The following is a 21506-nucleotide window of genomic DNA, read 5'->3' as shown; positions in this document are numbered from 1 at the left end:
TTGTTTAGCAACAATGCAACTAGTTAAAATCTAAAAGATTGAAACTTAAATCAATGAGAAATGAAACGAGAAAACAACTTTTTCAACTGTTTTATTCTCTCAAAGGCCTTGATTTCTAAGACAACACACCAAAATTAGCATTCATGTGTCTTGCATCAGCTCTCGCAGCCTAAAAAGCTTTATATACATATGCAACTTCAAACCAATCAAACATTTCAAATGGTTTTCTTCCCTTTATTTTTATTTTTTAGAAACAAATAGTAAAAAGTTTTTGTTTGTATTTAACAAGGTGACATTTCTCTGTCATTCAGAAGCTGGCTTTTTAGTTTTAGAAGTCACCACATAATGTAACGTTAATTGATTCAAATACTTGGTCTCATTCAAATGCAAATAAAGCCTAATGCGGTAAAACTTGAGGCCATTTGAACCACTGAAGCTGAAGAAGCTCTAAGACTAAATTCTGAAGGCAGGCCAACCAATTTTATTCGGAGCTATAAATGATTGCTGTCATATATGGGTATATATATCATAAAGGCATATTTGTGGAGATCACACATAACCTACTTGACTAAATATCGATCATAAGTGTCAGAATCTATTGAGAAACACTGCAGGCGAGCAGCAAACACGCAGATGTTTTTTATCCACGTGAGCACTTTTTGTTTTCAGCTATTGCACGGCTACCCAGATGATCAACTTTGCAAAAAGCAAATGTTGAATGTTCACAAACACGCTCACAAAACCCCTACAGAAAAAGCAGGTTATTTACAGCGCAGAATGCCAAGTGTACAGCCAACAAACAAATAAAGAAAAACAAAATACAGACCTAATGATCAGCCTGCCAAAGTTTGCATCATTTTGCCATTGCCATGGGAATGCTATGAAGGCCTGAACCAAGAGAAGATAACAGCAAGACAAAAGCATTTGGCCTCGTGGCTAAAAAGTTCGCTTGAGTTGAGTTTTGGTCCAAAAAAGAAATGGAGCTCGTCTTTCTAAAAAGTTCCAAATGTCCTGATTGATTTGGTTGTCCAAACGGTTACCGTCTCTGTGGTTCTAAAGGCCCTCATAAAAGACACCTTGGTAACCCTGCGGTTGATCCACTCTGGGCTTTATGGATAAGGCAAAGTCAGAGTGAGGAGTTTAGAGGTCAAACTTTGGCAAGAATTTGCAATCTCATCTTCAATAGCTTAGACTTCCAGCGAAACACTCTGTCATGCATTGAAATAAACACAGCAGCAATACTGGGCGTGTCCACATCATGACGGAGTGTAAATAATAATCCAGTAACTGTCAAAGATCCAAAATGAACATAGAAACATCATTATTGCACATGCTCAAATGAGAACTCCTACACAGGAGTGGGTACGCGTGTTTAGCCTGGCTCCACCTGTGTACTGCTATATTTTATGGTGTTGTGTTTGTTTAGCTTGATAATATTCAAGACTGGATTTTTGTTCACAATAAAGCCTCTCAACAATCAAAATAAAGTAACTTAAAGGAACCCTTCCCTGGTTTTAATGGGTCTTGGCTACTGCTAACTCATCAATCATAGGATTCCTCAACAAAAACAGACACATCAACTACTTACCTGCCTATTGTACATTCTTCCACTGTGTATAATACTATTAATAATAACAATACAGATGTCAGTTTTTTTGCATTGCATTTTCAAAAAGATGTAAGGAAAAGTGCCACAAAGCATGAGGTTGCACTTCTGTGGCAGTCATGTGAGTCTTGTCTTTGGGTGAGCAGTGTTTGATCTCTCACTCACACACAAAGTGTGTGCACATGTGTGCAGAATCTCTCTCAAGAGCCTTTTTTTAACATGCACAAACATCCGTTCTGTCCACAAACTGTCTGACTCTCAGGGGAGGGGCGTCTTTAGACACAGATAAAGGGTCTATGACAGAGCCTCGGCCAACAGGAGTTGACCACTTTTTATTTTTAACGATGGTGTACGTATCTGTGTTTTAGAAGTGGTTCTTGTAAAACGCCCCCCTGTTCTGTGGAAAACCACGCTGAGAGTCCACGATTAAGGACACACTTCACTGAAACCTCTGTAGGCACATTTCCATGAACCTTCTGTCACACACACTACATGGTAAACGGCTGACTGCGTCACCCAAAGACAAACGCACAGGGTGGAAGGTAGAGAGTCGCAAACAGGTAAGGCTCAATGTGCTGATAAAACTGTGCGCATACTGCCCATAAAAAAGAGGTAAGGTGAGTGTGGGCAGGCAGTCATGAGGAGGGAAGGCTGGTGAATGGGATGGCTTACAGGGTCTTGGCTAATTTATCACAGAGGTCAGAGGTGCTGAGGCTGCGTATGTCAACATCTACAGCAGACATTGGCTGCTGCGCTTCCTCGCCGTCAGGCGGTTGCTGGCTGCTCCGCAAACACCACCGGACTTCAGGTCACCCCGACCAGCAGGCCGCTCTCTGGATACACTTGGTGGGTCTTTAGCTGGACAAGGGCAGAAAAGGGCTGTGAAACCCGGAAACAAAGATGCATAGGGAGGTAATATTTCCTAATGAATAGCTTGACATTTTGAGTAACATATGTATTTGCTTTTGAATTAAACATGTGATGGTGGAATCCTACAATTCATACAAAACATAGAGGCTGTGTCAGAATTCCCTCACTACACCCTAAAAGACTAAACAGTGCGTAACTATCTAATGCCCTGGATTTTACTGTAATGTGGACACATGCTCACAACTTTTGTTTTTTTTTTAAACGCCACCAATTTGCTGAAGTAAAAACCTACTAAATAGGAAAGATTTTTCATGAATTCACTGTGTTCTGATGATGAAAACCTGCATAATTACAAAGAAAATACATTTAAATACTTAAAAAAAAAACAAAAAAAACAAATAACTCCAACCCATTGCATTGATGTTTATACTTGCTGATGCAGTGAGCACCAATGCACACTAATGTCTAGGGCAATGGATTTTGGACACCCTGACAAAATGACAATAGCACTATAAAGTGCACTAAGTAGAGTGTGAATTCAGACACAACCATAGAGTAAAAGTACATTTTGTCTTAATAAAATATTTTCCAAAACAGCATTCCTATATTCTTTTTTTTTATTTCTCATAAAAATGATTTAACAGCTCGTTTAAGTGAGCAAGCATTTAAACTAGACCTAAAATTTGGTCTCATAGTACTTTACTTTGAAGTTACAGTCAATTTGATGTAATGTTAATATCAGCAAACATATTTTACTAATATGAAGTATACTGAAACAAATATAGGAATAAAATGTACTTACTAAAATTTTAAAAACAGGATAGACAATATAGTCTTTTTGTTTCTCAAAATGTCACGCAATTCGTTTATAAATAGCACAACAGCAAGGACTCATTTGCATCTGGCTGCACCTACTGGCACACTACTGTGAGCTCAGCTCTGAATGAGAGATCGAACAGCAAGCGGCAGCCCTCAAACCTCCTATGATGGTTCCTTTGCTCTGCCTCATAGTGTGACTGCATGAAGCTTTTCATGGAAGCGCTATTTCTAAAGGTTACAGCTTTTTTTAGTTTGTCACACATCCAAATCTAATAATGTGTGAAGCTTTAAATAGATTATGTTTGATATTAAGGGCGAGCACCAGTGAATGGCACGGATAGAGGTTTTATTTGACAGCTGTCAAAAACTCTAAGTATATTTGCTGTTATGAAACGATGTCTGTTTGTGTCTGATGGTATTAGCCCCCTCTTATATCTGACATACTTTACTTTTTAAATGTTACTTTGCTAAAGCAGGAATGATGAGTGAAGATGGAATTCTCTTTAGGAAGTGATGCAAAATGTCAGGATGGTTAGCTGAAGCAGGTAGAAGCCGCCTCACACACGAATGTGAGGAAATGAAAACAGAACCTGGCAAGACTTGACAATTACCAGCATAGGGAGAGGAAGAGGAGGAGCTAAGAGAAGAAAGTCTCTGCTCATTCTTCTGGGGGTGGGGGTGGGGGTTTTAGAGGAAAGAAGGGAGAAGTAAGACACTGAACGGATGACAACAAGACTCAACACCACATGGTCCAGAGAAACATCCGGCTGATGTGTGCAGACGGGGATCTAGCTGGACGTTCATGTGAAGCGTTTGGTTACCTCAAGATTTGTCCTTGCTTTTTTCAGCACATCACGAGTCCTTGACACTGCAAAAACAAAAAGGAGAAACAGTATTTGTTCGTGTAACTGTGTTGCTTTTAAAGTTCCATCCTTGGTTCTACATTTTTTAATTTGTACAAGTCTCCGCTTGATGCCATGTCTCCACTTAGGAGACAAGGTATCAACTTTAATAGTTATGCTGATGACACCCTATTATATGTGGCTGTGTCTCCTGATGACATGGGACTTATTAATGACCTTTAAAAGACCCATTCTAATGGAAATTGTGTTTTTGGTGTAGATGTTCTTGTGGCATTTTTTTTAAATGATGGAGGACATATATATAGAAAAGAAAAAGTTAAAATTTGAGTATTTCTTTATTTAAATCATTGTAAATCAGGAGCAGACGGAAAAATGCAGTTGGAAACAGCTTGTAGCTGTGACCTAAAATCTACAATCAGCGGATCACAAGCTCCCTGCGCAGCTCCATTCTGATGCACCCACTTGCAGACAAAGAGATCCATGTACGCCTTCGCTTTCCTCTTATGAGTTGGCATCTGGCTCAAAACTGTACGGCTGGATAGCCCTAATATAGTTCACCATTTTTGTTGCACTGATAATGTTCTGTTGGGTTTGTGAGGGGCTGTAAGCTAGCGGGAGAGCGTGTAAACCGATCGATGATGGGAAATGGATCAAATGATGATTAGAGTGGGACTTTAAATTGTATTTTGTAACTATTGAAACAATTTCAAGCTCAATCAGGACAAAACAAGGATTTTCATTCCTAAGAGAGTGCCCAATTTAACTTATCAGTGCATAATTTGAAAGTCTGCAATAAACCTCAGTATGATTTCAGATGCAGATATTACCTCTTGAAGCACCAACAAACCAAGTTACAAAGACTGCCTTTTATCATTTTAGAAGTATTCCCCAAGTGAGACCCTTTCTCTCCAGAGCCAGGGCCGAAATATTAAACTTTAAAACTTCTGCAATAGATTATTGCAATGCCCTTCTTTCTATGAATCAGCTGCAGCTAGTTCAGAACTCAGAACCAGAAATTTCTATTTCATTTTTATCAGAATTACTTTCAGTTTATGACCCTCCCAGATCCATCAGGTCCAGCTCGGCTCGTGGTGCCAAAGGTCAGAACAAAAGCCCACAGCGAGGCCACATTCCAGCACTGTGGGCTGGAATGATGTGATGCCTTCATCCACGGAAAAAAACTCAAAACACATCCTTTATCTTAGCTTTTATGTAGTTTTCTCATGTTTTAATTTGATTTTATTGACTGTTTTTCTTTGTTTTTTTTATGTTGAATCTGTATGTTTATTGTTTTTTATTTTTAATTGTGATTACTATTTGTACTATTATTTATTTTATGTTAAATTATTTAAGACACAACGTGAAATTTCCTCACTTTTCTATCAGCCCTTGTGATTATTCTGTGGGATGTCACTTTCTCCCACACACACACACACACATGCAGACGGCACTCACACTGGCTGACGATAAAGTGCTCCATGCTCTCCTTGGTGCGGCTGGTGTTCCTCAGCCTCTGGACTGTTCCTTTAATGACCTCATCCTGCTCTGATATTCGCAGTTTCAGGGACAGGATCTCCTCCTGCATGCACTGCTCCTGTACAAACACATATTCATGTTGTTCTGGGCACAACTGAAGCTCATTTACATCACAGAAATGTAAGTAAATGATCTTAAAACCTTCTTCAGATTTAGATCAGAGCTGGGAAGTGCTGCTCTCCAGAACATCTTAAGGAGAGACATCGCCTCCTCTAAGATCTGTCTGAGTGTTCTGGTGTTGGACAGAAGATTTTTCCCCCATCTGTTGTTCAGAGCCTATAAGGAAAGCTTATATGAGTATGATGGGTTTATTTATTGAACTGTAAGATTTCAACAATCATCAATAGGAGTTAAGGAAAACCAAACCAGTTTGCTGCTTTCTTCTTCGCTGCCATCCGGACCAAAGCAGGCCTGCAGGGTTGTCTCCATGCGCTGAACGAGGCTCCGGCCTTCCAGAACTTGCTGCTGCAGGGAGCTGAAATCATCCACATGACCAATAGCGTGGCGGCCATTACGGTTCGCAAACGATCCATCGGGTGCTTCCCCCTCCAGCTCAGAGTGGGGATCGAGGGGGTCTACTGGACGCAACAAGGTTGAAATGAAAAAACAAAAGATTTGTTTTTTTTAAATACGTCATGTATTTTTCAAAAAAACACAAAAGAAGACGATAAAAGCAATGTTTTACAAAGCAAAGCATTAGACAGATCAATCTAAGAAGACAGTTAGTCACACCATTAGCCGTGCTATGGCTGTCATCCAGGTCTGAGTAGGGGGGACCTGGAGATCCACAGTTAAACAGACCAATATCTCTGACTGGTGGCGATGGAGCAGGGTCTGCGGAACACACAGATACACAAGCCAGGCTTGGACACACAGCAAACCACACAACACAAGGTAGACAAGTCTCATGACTGCAAGCCCCTGTCTCACCATGAAGAAGCTGCCGTCTGTAGAAGTTTTCTCTTTGAGGGCTGGCAGAGAGAGCAGAAAGGGATGCAGGTCTGGGTGATGTGACTCCCAGCTTCTGCTCCAGCTGTTTGTGGAGCTCTAGCTGTTTGAGGGCACTGTTCTCCTGGACACTGCTCTGCAGCTGAGCCCGCAGACTCCTCACCTCCACAAGCAACTCCCCCAGCTCCACTGGAAGACCTGCCACCTCGCACAGGTACCCTGAAATATGGGCTTTCATAGTCACACTGCAAAACTTCAACTTTTGTTCACATTTTAAAACTTGGAGAAATTAACAGTTTTTATGTTTTACTTTTATTACCACTTATCTTCCACCAGATGGCGCCAAAGTGTGTTAATCAATTAAATTCTGGTTTTCATTTTGTAACATAATAACATGATGAAGATATAAAAGGTAAAAAGGTGTAAACAGGTTGCTGACTAAAGATGGACTGACCTTTGTTGGCTCTTGTGCTTGAACAAACGCGATCATAAACGTGAAGTTCACTCTGCAGAGAATGGACGAGATCCCTGCTTTCACAAAGCTGCTGCTGCAGCAGCGACACCTCATGCTGCAGCCTGGCAATGCAGAGACATTATGACAGAGTCAAAGCATGTCGGCATATACAGATCCTTCACCTTTGCACCAAACAATAGCAACCTGTTGGTTTTCTCCTGTCCGGCCTGTCGCTCCTGCCTCAGCGTGTGAATCTGCTGGCCCTGTTCTTGACTGTGAGCCTGAAGTCGTCTCAGCTCCTCCTTCCACTGCTCGGCCTCCAGCTCTGCTTGCTTTTGGCGTGTGCGTGCTGTGAACACTGCTTCCCGCAGCTGCACCACCTCCTCACCTGAATCTTAGAGGTAATGGCAGGATAATGAGTTAAAGGGAGATCAAAATCAATACTGTTGAAGATGTCAAATGAAGCACCTGTTCTGGCCTTCAGGCCTGATTGGAGAGCAATATTTTCCTCTTTCAGGACTCTGATCTCATTGGACAGCTGAGTGACTGTGTCCAGTCCCTGAATATAGATGTTTGTTGGTGCTCCTAAAAAAAACATGGTAATTATCCCATTTGAAAGGAGTTTTTTGGCACACCTCTCATGTTGTAGGACGTGTTACCTCTATCGCGTCCAGAGGAGACTAGCTTCTCCTCCAGCTGCAGGCGCAGCGCCTCATTGGTCCTGATGGACTCTTCCAGACGCTGACGCAAGCACCTGACCTCCTGCAGATGCTCCTCTATCAAACTCAAACCTACAAACAAACAGTACTATTATTTTGTAATAGCAGAGGAATATGGGAATGAGTTTCTGAAGGATCATACCTGCTTGGCTGCTTTCTGGTGGATGTCCAGAATAGTTCCCAACAAAGTTCTCTGTATCCCACAGAGGTCTTTGGCCAGAGTCAGACTTCACTGAGTGGTCTTCAGGGATGCCGCCCAGCTGGTACTGTGGAAAGGCATGATGAGATAGGTGGGGGTAGCTTGTGAGGTCATGGCGGTTGTGGGGACTCGGTGAGAAGTTGAACAGAGTCTTCTCATGTGGTACAGCAAGTCCTGTAAAAACAAAAGCAAAAGGTGAGAGACACAATTTAGAGCAGTGAAATAAAAAGAAAAGGAGAGGATTTGTTAGCTCTCTCTGGCCCCTCACCCCTGTGCTGCTCACTCATTTGTCTGTAAAGCGTGTCCAGTTCTGGGCGAACAGCGATGACAGACAGGGCCCTGGGTCGGGGGTCAGAAGGGGCTTCATAACCCCAGACGTCAGGGCCCAGAGGAACAGAGAAGGAGGAGGAGAAACCCAAAAGGGCTGAAGGAAAATGATAAGAAATCAAATAAACAGAAGACAAATGAGGAGGAAGAAGATAAAAAAAAACAGAAAAAAGCTAGTTGATCCCATTCATGAGCTTCATACCTCTAGTGGACTGACTGGTCAGACCCACAGTGGCTGAGCAACGCATGTTGGGACAGCTGCTGGAGGACTTGAGGAAGCAATGAGGAGCAAGAAGAGATGGATGGACTACAGGAGGGAAATGGAAGATGAAGAAAAAGAAGTTTTCAGCAGAAAAAAAGACGAAGCATTAACATTACCGTCTCTTCCTGATGTGGATTCTTGCTGGTGCTCCTCTTGAAACTCCCTCGCGTCTAAATCAGAGCCGAGTTCCAGGTCGTCATTGGTCTGGTACTCATCGGACACCAGGGAGGTCCTGTCTGACTGGTCGGTGGTCTCGGAGAGAGCATGACAGCTGGATGGAGTCTGGAGGCGCTGCTGCAGTTTGGTCTGGAGGGATTCGATGATTTTGTCTTTTTGCTGCAGCTCTTTCCTCAGTCTGCAAAAGCACACAAAACCAGCAACACATTCTGCTTAAAAGCCCCTTCCCTTCTTTTTAAAGACCAACTCTGAAGGGGTTGAGGGTTTGAGGGGCTGTAAGCTAGTGGGAGACATTGTTAGCAGAGACAGAGAGGGGAAGGGGAGGAAGTAGGGTTGCTCAGCCACCAACAGAGGCAAATTTCTAATAATAAACTACTGCATAATTTATGTTCTAGAAAATATCTCAGGTTTTTCTTTTTATTTTGGCGAAAAACAACAAAATCATTACTGAAAAACACAAAAGAGTTGCCTGTTTTTTCTAATTAATATAAGTATCATTGATTTACCATATTTTTATTAAAAAAAATAAAAAAAGTCTGTTTTTTATTTAAAAAAAGAACTTTTTTTTTATCCACTTGATAATTTGAAATAATCTGGGAAAAAATTATGTAGGAAATATCTTTCTGCAATGTATTAACCGAGAACTCTGTTCAGCCTAAAAAAATTTTAAGAACTGATTTTCCAAAAGAGCAAAATGACCAAAGTGAAATGGGGGAGAAGACTGAAAACAAGACTTTCTGGCCACTCTTCTATTTAACAAGTTATTCAGATGATCTATAAAACATTTAAAATGCAGTTTTGAATTCAATTGCTCCTTTTTCAGTGTATGATGTTCAAAAAGTCTTGTTTTTTTTTATTTTCTTTGAATTTGAAATTTAAACTTGATTTCACAGCTTTAAAGCTTTAATTGCAGTCACTGTCTATGTGTCTTTAATTTTTCTTTTTTTACCTGAAGAGCACTGAAATAAGCCTGTGTATTAAGAGTAGTACACATGTAAACCAGGTTAGGAAACTGAGATATTCAAAAAAATACAAAGAGACTCTTAATCTTAATCTGCAGCACCTTAAATGACCTATGAGCAGGGATTAAAGAAACCTTACATCCCTGTTATCCGTCATGTGGTGCTCTCCTGACATGCTCCTGGGTGTCACATGACAGAGTAAACCAAGGACAGCAACAAAATCTGTTAGCACTGATGAAACCGTGTGATTCAAAGAAAACTTGGAAGTTCCCATCTTCCAAAAGTACAATATATGCATTGATCTTCATAAATTAAAGTAAATGAAATCATTTTATGCACAAATTAACAAGATAAAAAAGACTTACTTCAAGGAAAGAAGGTCCTGGCCGGTTTTGCTGTCAATGTTTTCAACACATTCTCCTTTGAAAGAGGAGGGAGGAGAAAACAGTGTCAGTTGTCTTTCACTGAAGCAGAAAATCAGCTTTTTATGTTGCAAAGATGTTTTCTTACGTCCAGTAATCTTAGTGATGACTCTCTGAGCCAGAGCAGTGTTCTGAGCCAGCTGCTCTCTAAAGCTTTGACCCATGTAGTAATCGATGTCATTGGATCGCAGGAGCTCTTCAAAAGCCTGAAATGTTGGAGGCCAAGTGTTGACAAATATTATGCCAAAGAAATGGTTGCTATTTTTTTAGCCTCACCGTTTAGCAGAAAAGTGTTGAATTGACCAAATCAAGAACCATTTTAGTGTGGTGTGCTGTACCTTGGTGGTGTCTCCGAGGTGTTGGGTCAGGATGTGGCAGACGCTCTGCCCCTCTCTCATCCTCTGCCTCAGGTGGGACAGCTCACGAGCCTGTGCTTGGATCAGAGAGTTGTACTTCCTGTGACGAGGAATACAAATAGAATACAAATAGAGCCACATTGTGAGGAAAGATTGTAGTTTGAAAGTGCCACCAGCTTCAAGTCATAAGCATCCTCTGACCAGATCTAGATAAAAATCCATGCACCTAGGATAAAGCGGGAAAAACGGTGGAATCAACACTAAGTTCTAATGGTTTTTTAAACTCTTTTTCTCATTTGTCTCACCTGGGCCAGGTGGCACATTTCTCTTCCTCTGCCTGTTGTTTTCCCTCCTCTGCAGTGTTTTTCAACTGCGCCTCCAGTGACGTAACTCGCTCCATCAACTCCTGCAACTCCCGACTGGGCTTGGAGGTAGGGCGAACTCCTTGGGTGTCAGACATCCAGCCTTCATCTTCTTCAACCCCACTGGGAGCTGGTGATATCCCAAGTGCCCAGTTAACCTGAAAGGTCAGAATAAAACCAAAAGCTTTTGAATGGACCACTAACCACCTTGAGTGGAAGATTTTGCTGAGTCGTACTTTCCGAGGGGTGCGCTCAAGGCTGGAGGCATAGTCACTTGTGGCAGACAGAGAGCGCACTCGCAGCTGAAGTCCACGGATCACTTTGTGGCAGCGGGTCAACTGCGACCTAAGATCTTGGACCAGGTGGTGGAGAGGGGTCGACTCATCCCTGATGTCTAAACCCTCCTTGGAGTTTTCAGAATACCAGGCACTGTTCAGGCCCTCACTGTCCTGATGATGGGACAGTGATGTACACATCTCCAGGTCATCAAACTCTGAGAAGGGGAGAAAACGCCAAGCATGGGTACTGAGGTTCAGTGAAGCTGAATGGGGTCAGATTTTGACACCACAGAAGCTCACCTGGGCTGCTGGTATCTTCTCGCTCAGCTTCATTTTCACTGCGCCCACAGGTCTCGTAACCCATATCCTGGAGGTCCACCTGAACCTGCTTACTGGCCTGCTGGACAGATGTCTCTGCTGCACAGACAGGGGAAAATAAGCATTTTAATTTGATGCCAGTGTACCCTCACATATGCACCTCTGAGAGACTCACTGAGTAGATCTCTGTACTCCTTCAGCTGTTCAGCTTGAGCCTGGACAGTAGCTTCAGACACCATCAGCCTCTCTTGGAGCTCCCTGTTCTCCTGAAGGCTCTGGGCCAGATCCGCACGCAGACAGGTGGCCTGTTGACGGATTCCGCCCTCCATGTCCTGCCAGAGCATTCCCACCTCATTGCTGCCACTAGAGGGCCTCGCATCCTGCTACAGATAAGAGGTTGAGGATTATGACCTTACTAATGTCCAGAGGGCAGCTCGGTTCCAAACAGGTTCACAAAATCACATTTGAGGACATTCGTAAACGTTTACCACAAATCATAAACGAATGCATATTCTAGGATAAAAATAAAGAATACAATTCACCACATCCGTCAGCTTCAGGGAGTCCGGTCTCTTGCAATGTCTTTTCCCAGACTCAGAGCTCCTTAAACAAGGAGGACCTCGCTTCCCAGACATAATTGGATATGTTTCCAACTCTTCATCATCTTCTTTACTGTTGTCATCCTCCTCCTCCTCTTTCAGACTCCTCTGTGTGTTTGTTGCGAGTCTGGCAGCTTCACTGCACTCCAGTCTCTTTATTAAAGCCTGGTTTTCCTGCTGCAGCTTCTGTAAGACACTCCTAGTAGCAGAGGGTTCAGAGTCAGAGAAAAAAGAAATGCAGGAGAAAAAAAGTTTTTTTTTTTCAAAGGAGATTATGAAAAGAATACTTCATCTCAGAGAGAGAAGTGAATCCATCTTTTTTTAGCTGTGATCTTATGTCTTCAAGGATTGTTCTTGCTGCCTCTGTCTCCTCTGGGGGGATGTTTTGATATAATTCTTCTTTTTGCACCCCTTCAGGCAAAAATGTATCTCCTTGATTCTTAACACAAGTCTAGAAAGTTAGAAAAACAAAAAAGACAAATGTTCTCATGATCACGTACTGTTTTTTGTTTAAGCATGTCGGTGATATAAGAAGCTCCATACCTGAGAAGTGTTCCTGCTGGTCAAACTGTCGTCCTCCTCTATGCTGTCTGTAAAATCCTCACTGCTACCTTCTTCATCGTCTCCTTCCTCGTCCTCCGTGCCGAGCTCTGAAACCATAAAGACCATTTAAGGTCAACTTCTTTTATTTGAAACAAAAACACAACTGATTCCTGTAGTAGCGTTCCCTCTGAATCTGGTCCCTGCACAGCATCACCACACTGGAAGTCATGGGACTTGAGGGAAATGTTATGTCATGTGCAGCAGGCAAGCCAAAAAGAGTCAAGCCTGGGCAGCTTCGAGTGTCTGTGAGTTGGACTGCATACACTGACTGAGATTTTCCAGTAATTAATAGTCAATCGTGGTCATGTACCTTGCATCATTAGTATTTTTTATTTATGGAGACTACAGTACAGTGTGCAGATATATGCAGATGTTTGCTTACAGCAACAAGGTTCAGTAAAAATAGACTAAGAAAAGTAAAAAGGACAAAAACAAATTGTGTGTAAAGGAGTATGTTTGCTTAAAAAAGTCATAATTTTAAACTTTTTAAACAACTTATCCCATAAGAAATCATGGTTACATCAGCGTAACAGAAAAAACATCAGAAATAGGTTCTCTAGTCAATTTGGTTTGTGCTAAAATACACAATTTTATTTGGAAGAAAAATGGGTTCTTATGGGTTAAACGTTTTTTGAACTGTAGCAGGAGGTTGTTGGTGTCGGGAGAACCTGTGTGCTCCTTACAGAAAGTCGTCAATCATGACTGAAACTTTTGGTGCAGGATATCTTAAAGAAGTGTGACTGGTAACAGTTTAGCTGAGCTTTCAATGTCCACACCAGAAGCAATGTGGGGCAGAACAAAACAGACACTTTTGAAGTTTTTGAGAACCTGTTTTTTTTTTAGCATTAGTGATATCAATAGTGCAGGAAAAATCCTTTGATGATTTAATAGTGTTATTATCCAGCAAGGGATTACAGCAGGACAGTCATGCAGACATAAAAACCATGCCACAGAATCATGCATGAAGGAAAAACTGGACTCTGAATGTACATTTGTGTTTGATGTGGATGCTCACATGGACATTTGACAGCTGTTTTATCCATAGTTTATCAGAAATGTCACCTAAATCTTAGCATATGAGCTTGAACACTAATTCAGGACGAACATGACAAACAGATGACAAGCTGGTTCAAAGACAAAAGACAAAACACTCCGCTGGGGTATTTAAAGGAAAGAAAAGGATTTTTAGGGTTTGGAATGTTCTTTAAGTCCAAGTTAGACAAAGTAAAAACAAATCCATACCAGATCGGCTTTCAATCAAAAAAAAAAAAAAAAAAAATCAGCACATTTATTTTCAAAACAGGTCAAATACACAAAAAAAGTATCAACAAGTATTCATCTTTCCATACAGGTGAGAACTGGGGCATAAATATAATATAATAGCTGCATTTCTTAGTCTTAGTTAAAATTCAAGGGATCAGATTGAAGATCTGCGAAAAATCCAGATGCATCACAAAGCTGAACTGATGAGGACAAATAAAACCGTGCAAACTCCCTAAATATATAAATCCAGTCAAAAATATGAAATTCATCCTTTAGGAGGTTCAACATAGCTTTATTTAGATTACAAAAAGTTAAAAAAACCCAGGTGTGACACTAATTTATGCGAGAATTGTATTTGGTAGAATAAATAACTACATAATTTCAAAGAAAACTATTTTATTTAACAGCTGAATAATAGAACCATGCAGGATAAACATATCTGAATCATCAAAAAAGAATCACAGTTCATATTTTTTTCTAGAACGAGAGAAAAACAGTTGTTAGATTATAAGGAAAACAGGCTTCTTTTTTCTTTATTTTGGAAAAAAGGTCCAATTGCTTCTTATTTTTATGAAAACACGCTGCGCTGTTCTCCGTAGGTCCAGAGTTAGTGTGTAAAGGGCTTCATACATTATTCTGACTATCGTTTTGGTTTGGGAACCTGGGCCTCTCATCCTGGTAACAGACAGATGACAAAGCAAATGATGGCAGATGTTTTTACTGTAAAGCGTGACCTTTCTTCACAACATGGAGCTTCACTGTGACAGTAAGGCTGGAGGCAAGTGATGACGGACAGAAATGGCAATACAAGACGATCAGTCCACAAAACAAGCAGTTTTCCAACATAAGTGTAAAAACAGGTTCACAATCCACTTAATATAAATTAGTAGAAACTCTGAGTTGCATTTTTGTTATCATGAATGAGCTTAACACTCTGTGAGCAGTGCTTGTGCAAACTGGATCGAGCTGCCAGCAGACTAAGACTCAGGTTACAGTTTAAATAAATGTCTTCCTTAATGGGACAAGCATCACTCCTTTGCTTTATGATGACAGTGTTTCTGAAACCTGAGCCTCAGTGACCACTGGCAGCCTGGTCTTGCATTAGGACCGTCAGTGCTGAGCATCAGAGAGCATTAGAGTAAGTGCTGCCTGCAGCCTTGGAGGCTGGACCCCGCCCATTCCCACCTCCAAAGCCAGGCTGCCTTATGGCCGCCCTTTCTAGCGCCAGGGCCGTGCTCCGGGCCTTGGCAAGGACCTCCTCCAGCTGTCCTCGAAGGGCCTGAACTGAATCTAACTCAGTGTGGAGAGCTTGCACCTTTTCTGAGCTGCAAGGTAGAAAAAAAATAAAAAAGCAACATTTCATAAAAAAACAGGTCCTGCCAGTTAGTGTTTTGGAAACAGAAAGAAAGGATTTTAAAGATCAGGGGGCAGCCTCCATACCTGCCATTCTGGTGCATCAGATTTTGGTACAATCGCTTCTCTGACCTCAGGGCGTCATTCAGTCTACTGTACTCAGACAACAACTGCTCCAGCTGACTCTGAAGTGCATAAAGAGGCAGGGTCAACTACCAAAACCAAAGATTTCTTTGGCAGAATTCAAAAATTGTTCCTCAGATGATACAAAGCCTACTTGGTGATCAGGGCTGCCTTTTGAGTCTCCTCCTTCTGACTGTTCGTGAGCAAGGGATAACCGCAAAGCTGACAGCTCCTTCTGCAGGAGATGACACAAAGAATAGACATTATTAAACAATAAGAGCTTCTGATGGATTATCTCCACATCCACACACACACCTGAGCTTCCATCTCTTTCTTGAACGCCAACTCCAGCTCCTCCTTCAGAGCCTGTATTTCAGCCTCATTGTCCTTTGAAAATGGCTCCATGGCTTCCTCTTGGGTTTGAATCAGCTCCTGGCACAAAGAAGACCCAAACGTTCAGGGAACAAAGCCCGGGATCAGAGCTAATAGAGGGAGATGACCACTTACTTTGATAAAACCTTCTTTCTCTTTGAGCAGACTGCGCAGATGCTCCTTCTCCCCTCTCGCATCTCTCTCTTTGTCCCGTCTGAGCTCACACACTTCCTGCTCCGTCTGCGTCAGCTGTCTGCGAAGCTCCTCCAGCTGACCTGTTCGCTCTTTAATTACCACAGAGAGCCTGTAGGAGTAATCCTAATAAAGATGAAGAATGCATGGTGAAAATATTGATTACTTCTCACTGTGCTGATATGAGTTAGTTGAGACTGATCATTCAGACCTGCAGATACTGATCTTTGGAGTTGAGGTTGTTGAGCAGATCCTGGATTTGTGCTTGGTGCTCACTGGCTTGGCGGCTCCGGTCTGACAGCAGCTCATGAAAGAGTTTTTCCTTCAGAGCTAACCGAGCTTTCAGCTCTTCAACAACCTCAGCTGGGGAAGCCTGGACTTTAGCAATGAGCTTTGCTGATAGATCCTGCAGAAAACATAAAAAACAGCAACCAGTTCCCACAGGTTTATCATCAAGAGCATGTGAGGTCTCCTGGTCAATGTTGATACCTGTATCTCCTGGCTGCGGGCGTGCAGGACGCCCTGAAGCTGGTTAATGATAGCATCTTTCTCTCTCAGAGTACTTCTCTCCTTCTCTTCACTTTGATGTTTCAACCACTGGATGTTCCTGTAGGCTTCTGCTGCCTGCTCCAGCTCCAGCTCTTTACCTCTCACCAAAGCGTCCAGGCTCTGTCACAGAGACAGGTGCAAACAATTCAGAGAAACACGCACCATTAAAAATCACAAACAGCTGTAAGCTGACAGACAGTACCGTGATGGTCTCCTCGTTGTTTGACAGAATGCAGCGGAGTCTCTCCAGGTCTCGCTCCTTCTCCCTGAGAGCCTGCTGCAGCGTCCTCACCTGACCCTCCAGGTCCTCTAGACAGCGATACTTGTCATCAATGGAGCGCTGGAGTAAGCAAAGGATCAGAAAAAAGGCATTGATATGGCTACATTTAAATTGGAGTCATCTCTTCTTTGTAAGACAGAGGTAAAATGTTTTTTGTCATAAAATATAATGTATCTTTAAATACCTCTACTGTATTTATTTTACCTCCAAAGCTCTGTCTCTTTCTTTAACTCGCTGTTTTAACTTCTCCAGCAAGGCATCTCTTGGTTTGGAACTTCTTGATGATTCCAGCATCTCCGAATACTCCTACAGAAAAAAAATTAAAAGATCAAAACTCCATGCTTGTGTGGACTTCATGCATTCTGAAGGCTCACTTTGTGTGGTGTTGAATACCTGGAGCTGTTGCTCCTTGTCTTGCAGGGAGTGTTTGAGCTGTGCGATGCTCTGCTCCTTCTCATGCATCACCAACTGCTTCTCCGCCTCGCTCTCCTTCAGCGCTGCTTCTTTAGCTTGCAGCTCACAGCGGGTTTTTTGAAGGGCATTGCGCAGATCCTGCAGCAGAGACAGATTACAGATGTCGCCTCGTGTTTTTGGCTTAATCTGTCTTTCACCAGCAAACCAACCTGATTGTGTTTTTCTGTGGCCTCCCGGTGCTGCAGAGCTTCTTGTAAATCAGAGTCGAGTCTGTCCTTGAATCTCAGAAGGTCATCTCCTTGCCTCTGGCTCTGTTTGAGGCTCCTCTGACTGGCCTCCAGCTCCAGACCAAGAGAGAACAGGGAGCTCTGCAGGCCAACCAGCTCGCTCTGTAGCTGGCCGAGGTTGAGGCCGTCACCAACCCCTGCTGAACTCTGATCACATATCAAAGTGGGAGTTTTCTTTAACTTTTAATGTCCATCCAATAATAGCCGAAAGGCACCGATTCTGGTTCATGATGTCCATTAAGTCTCACCTTTTTTTGAGACAGCTGGTTACGATGGACCATTTCCTGCAGCTTACAGAGAGTGCTGTTTTGTCCTTCTATCAGCTGGTACAGCTCCTGGGCCTTGAAGCAACACAAGTTATAACAACAAATATTCAGAATGACCTCAGAATTAGAGACGTTTTTCTCCTACACACTACACACACCTCGCTGTCTTTGGTGCCGATGGTCTCTGTGAGGCCTTGGATGGTTCTCTCTTGACTTTGGGCTGCCTGGCGGAGTGAACGAAGCTCACACTCCATCTCATTCAACTTCTCCTGCAGCTTCTGTGGGATGAAGAGCAGATCGTCAGGCTGCCAGCGAGGCTTCGATCGCGGCATGCAGCCGTCTCTGTGCGGCGCACCATGTTGTTGGCCTCGCTCTCCTGGATCTTGGCTTGCAGGGATTGGACCTGGAGCTGGGCCTTCTGCAGCTCGCTGACACACTGACCAGCAGCGCACTCATACTGGTTCAGTTGACTCTGCTGCTCTTCAACCAGGCTCTGTAATGGAGTGGAGATGGGGCGGAGTTAATCTGTTAAATTTTCTGACCAAATCCAGCAGTTGATCTGCTTGTTGGGAGCCATTTTAGTGTCAAACTAATGAAGCTGGATAAACACTCCACTTAAGTGTTGCAAGGCAGACTTTTAATATAGACACTAAAAAGGAGGAGGAAGAAGGCTAGCGTGCAGCACAGAATGATATTAATAATTAATGTCATAGTAAAAGGTGTTTCTTTGTAGTAGTTTCTTATGAACAGTGTTAGTGTAGTAGCCAACCAGTGTTGAGATTCATGGTGGTCTGACATTGCATGCACGACTTTGCCTCAAGGGTTTTGAGTGAAAATAGGCCAGTAGAGGAGTCACTCCGTCTTAATGTCCCCTAATCTAACCTACTTCAGTCTGAGCGTCTGTATCACTCTCTTTTGTTACAATAGATATTTAACTCAGAGTCATAAATAAGGGATTACTATTTTTTGCAATGCACAAAAGATTTAAAATGAATGTTTTCCTTCATATATTCCTTCATATATTGAAGCAGAAAAATGATATACTGCAACAGACGTCACTGTTCCGGCACCGTTAAAACGCCTAATCTACTAAACTAAATTATCAATTATATGTAAATTAATATCCCTCCACGTCAGGACATGTAGTCTTTTCCCTGCATCACTGATAGTAGTAAATGTTTCTTCACACATGCACACTCAAATACTCATTAAGTATTTAAACCATTCCAATGCACTTTGACTGCTCAATGGAAAATATAATTATTACGCAGCTTTAGGGGCCAATTAATGGGAAGATTAGCAGAAAAAGTGATTGAGGAATTCTGAGAATTCTGAGGCAATATGAGCGAAAAGAAAATTGATGTGCTGACAAAAAAAGCCCAAATGAAGGTCAATTTCAGCTCTTATTACAAATATGAAGAAAAAAGAAAGAAGAAGTCTTTTTAGCACCATTTATACCTGGTGTGGACGTGGGGGAGGATATTCTTTGTATAAATCTGCTAAAAAGTCATCCATGTCTGACAGGTTCAGGTCATGATCTTCCCCAACATCCAGTTTGATCAGTGGGTGCTCAGGTTCAGGTGTCGGCATGAAGCTGTCTAAATCCCCATCTGGAGTTCCACATGACATTCCCAGACCAGGAAAGCTCAGCCTCACGCCTCCACTGCTAGCTCCATGTCGGAGCAACACTGGCAGCTTGCTCTCTTTGGCCGTTCGGACGGGGCGGTAGCTATGCACAAAACAGAGAGCCAGAGAAAGACTAGATGCTGGTGAAGTTCGGCCATGTGGTGCCCCCACATGTTCCTCAGACACCGAGTCTGACATGTGATCATCTACTGCTTCCTTTGGGGAGTTCAGCAATCCATCTGTTGTGGCTCTTGACTGAGTGTATTCTTCTGCTGTCTCCAGGGAAGCAACTGAGGGGCTGGAGCTTATACGCCCAGCCAGAGTCCGGTCACTCTCTGACGTCCTGGTGGGGTTCTGAGAGCCAGGGACGAGCGTTTGAGAGGACGGGCCTTTGTCTGAGTTTTTCTCCATACCTCCAACAGCCACACTTGCTCCGACCATACTAGCTGAGTATCGGGTTGATGGACCACAGGAAGTACTCCGTGCCAGCTTCCTGGGTACTTTACAGACAGCTTCATAGTCAGAGTCTGCCACCCGCCACTGGGAACATCCATGACATCTTCTGGGAGTGCTGGACACTCCTGTAACTTCAGAACCAGGACCAGCGGACAACTGAGCGTGGTGATGATGGCAATCCATGTTGTCATCTGCCCAGGACTCATATAAAGAGTAGACCAGGTCCTCCTGGAGCAGGGCACAGTACTTTGCGTGGGTTAGACCGGAAATATCCACTATGCCATCTCCTGAAACTTCATTGGTTCCACAAGAGGCTACAGCGGCCTCGTCTGAGTTTGTCTTTCGGTAGAGGCCACTAATGCACTGCCTCAGCCGATGTTTCTCTGACAGGAGCTTCTGCAACCTTTCGATGGACAGAGCCTCCACCCGGGCAATGACAGTGTCGAAGCGGTACATGCGACCCAGCATGAAGGTGCACTTGGAGCAGGCAAACTCTCCTCTGCCATCCCGGGTCACTTCTAGTCCCAGAGCGTGAGAGAGCAGCACCTGCAGGTTGAGTTTAGCAGTGGGGTGGAAGATCCATCTTCGCTGGTTGCCACAGAGCTCACGTCCACAGATACGGCACGCCTCCTTCATCTTCAGATCAAACAATGCTTTTAAAAAAAAAAAATCACTAAAAGTCACATTTTATTCAGGCTTTCAATAGAGTGCACAGGTCCTTCAAATTACAAATTAAAAATAATCTTAAACTCTGAGCAAAAAAATACTTAAATCACTTTGGCGTGTCATTTAATTAAATATGAGGTAGACAGAACCAACAATAAATAGGCGTGCTGAAAACAGCTCCATTGCTGCATTTGCAGGAGATGGATGCAGGTGCATCAGAAAGTCATGGCGCATGCGTCTCTCTCCAGTCTAGTTATCCTCCACGCCGGTAACAAACATCCGTTTCGCATCTTTCAGTCATCGTGATCAGGTGCCGTGATAATCCACCGGCCTCAGCACAGACCCACGGCGGCTCCTAGGACAGTCCTCTCACTCCTCCGCAGGTTTTCGTGTCGGTCCGCTCATTTCCGAGCTGCTTTTGGTGGAAATCCTCGGACTACTCGGTCCTCTGCGGTGCCGAAGCTACTGATGACGACGTGACTGCCCGAGACAGACCTGCGGCGGTGGAGTGAACCATTCAGCGAAAATAGGGGTGGAGGTCCACGCCGTGGCCCACAGAAGATGCTCAAATCTTCAAAGTGACTGAGTTCAGAATCTAAACAACATAAATCTAATCGAAAACGGAATATCAATTAAACCCAAACAAAGAAATTGCTTTAGTTTACTCATATTAGTAACAGTAAGAAAAAAAATTCCCCTGGGAAATCCGTCGCTTCCTTCTGCCTGGTTTGCTAAGCTATGTGCGCCTGACTAAACAGGTGAAATGCTCTGCAACCCGCTTTGTTAATTTAAATAAACAACACGGAGTCTTTTAAATATTTTTATTATTATTATTTGTGAGTCCTTTCTTAGAAAAGGAAATTCTAACAAAGTTCACCCGTCTCATTCGTATTTACAAAAAGCATTACAAAAACATGAGCTTATTTCTATTATTTTTTACCATAAAAAGTACAAATCCTTACAGCTGTGACTTTAAATG

General features: G+C 42.8%; 1 protein-coding gene across 29 annotated transcripts in view; it reads right to left on the bottom strand.

Moving 5' to 3' along the window:
* Positions 1 to 75: 75 nt before the first annotated feature.
* LOC101174460 (myomegalin) overlaps positions 76 to 21506 on the bottom strand; it is a 38766-nt gene continuing 17335 nt past the window's right edge. For 4 of the 29 annotated variants that reach the window (XM_078934898.1, XM_023965250.2, XM_023965251.2 and 1 more), the window contains 40 exons: positions 18135 to 18272; positions 17938 to 18057; positions 17762 to 17854; positions 17436 to 17660; positions 17206 to 17364; positions 17017 to 17118; positions 16735 to 16872; positions 16473 to 16652; positions 16195 to 16389; positions 15927 to 16109; positions 15735 to 15851; positions 15574 to 15654; positions 15384 to 15481; positions 15129 to 15268; positions 12621 to 12727; positions 12365 to 12528; positions 12021 to 12276; positions 11654 to 11861; positions 11461 to 11577; positions 11119 to 11375; positions 10826 to 11040; positions 10503 to 10620; positions 10253 to 10370; positions 10108 to 10162; positions 8720 to 8958; positions 8544 to 8648; positions 8283 to 8438; positions 7958 to 8188; positions 7756 to 7887; positions 7565 to 7681; positions 7301 to 7490; positions 7097 to 7218; positions 6625 to 6861; positions 6427 to 6528; positions 6061 to 6272; positions 5836 to 5970; positions 5614 to 5752; positions 4117 to 4163; positions 3907 to 3961; positions 76 to 2464 (listed from right to left, as the gene is read on the bottom strand). In XM_078934898.1, coding sequence (XP_078791024.1) covers positions 2337 to 2464; positions 3907 to 3961; positions 4117 to 4163; positions 5614 to 5752; positions 5836 to 5970; positions 6061 to 6272; positions 6427 to 6528; positions 6625 to 6861; positions 7097 to 7218; positions 7301 to 7490; positions 7565 to 7681; positions 7756 to 7887; positions 7958 to 8188; positions 8283 to 8438; positions 8544 to 8648; positions 8720 to 8958; positions 10108 to 10162; positions 10253 to 10370; positions 10503 to 10620; positions 10826 to 11040; positions 11119 to 11375; positions 11461 to 11577; positions 11654 to 11861; positions 12021 to 12276; positions 12365 to 12528; positions 12621 to 12727; positions 15129 to 15268; positions 15384 to 15481; positions 15574 to 15654; positions 15735 to 15851; positions 15927 to 16109; positions 16195 to 16389; positions 16473 to 16652; positions 16735 to 16872; positions 17017 to 17118; positions 17206 to 17364; positions 17436 to 17660; positions 17762 to 17854; positions 17938 to 18057; positions 18135 to 18272 — 5931 coding nt within the window. In that variant the 3' untranslated portion in view covers positions 76 to 2336. Of the gene's footprint in view, positions 2465 to 3906; positions 3962 to 4116; positions 4164 to 5613; positions 5753 to 5835; positions 5971 to 6060; positions 6273 to 6426; positions 6529 to 6624; positions 6862 to 7096; positions 7219 to 7300; positions 7491 to 7564; positions 7682 to 7755; positions 7888 to 7957; positions 8189 to 8282; positions 8439 to 8543; positions 8649 to 8719; positions 8959 to 10107; positions 10163 to 10252; positions 10371 to 10502; positions 10621 to 10825; positions 11041 to 11118; positions 11376 to 11460; positions 11578 to 11653; positions 11862 to 12020; positions 12277 to 12364; positions 12529 to 12620; positions 12728 to 15128; positions 15269 to 15383; positions 15482 to 15573; positions 15655 to 15734; positions 15852 to 15926; positions 16110 to 16194; positions 16390 to 16472; positions 16653 to 16734; positions 16873 to 17016; positions 17119 to 17205; positions 17365 to 17435; positions 17661 to 17761; positions 17855 to 17937; positions 18058 to 18134; positions 18273 to 19237; positions 21014 to 21506 lie in introns of those variants that run through there. The other 25 variants (XM_023965240.2, XM_023965244.2, XM_023965242.2 and 22 more) reach the window with 25 other exon arrangements.

This window comes from Oryzias latipes, chromosome 17, assembly GCF_053564925.1.
Source record: "Oryzias latipes strain Hd-rR chromosome 17, Olatipes_Hd-rR_3.1".
NCBI lineage: Eukaryota > Metazoa > Chordata > Actinopteri > Beloniformes > Adrianichthyidae > Oryzias > Oryzias latipes.
This window is presented reverse-complemented; position numbering and strand designations above follow the sequence as displayed.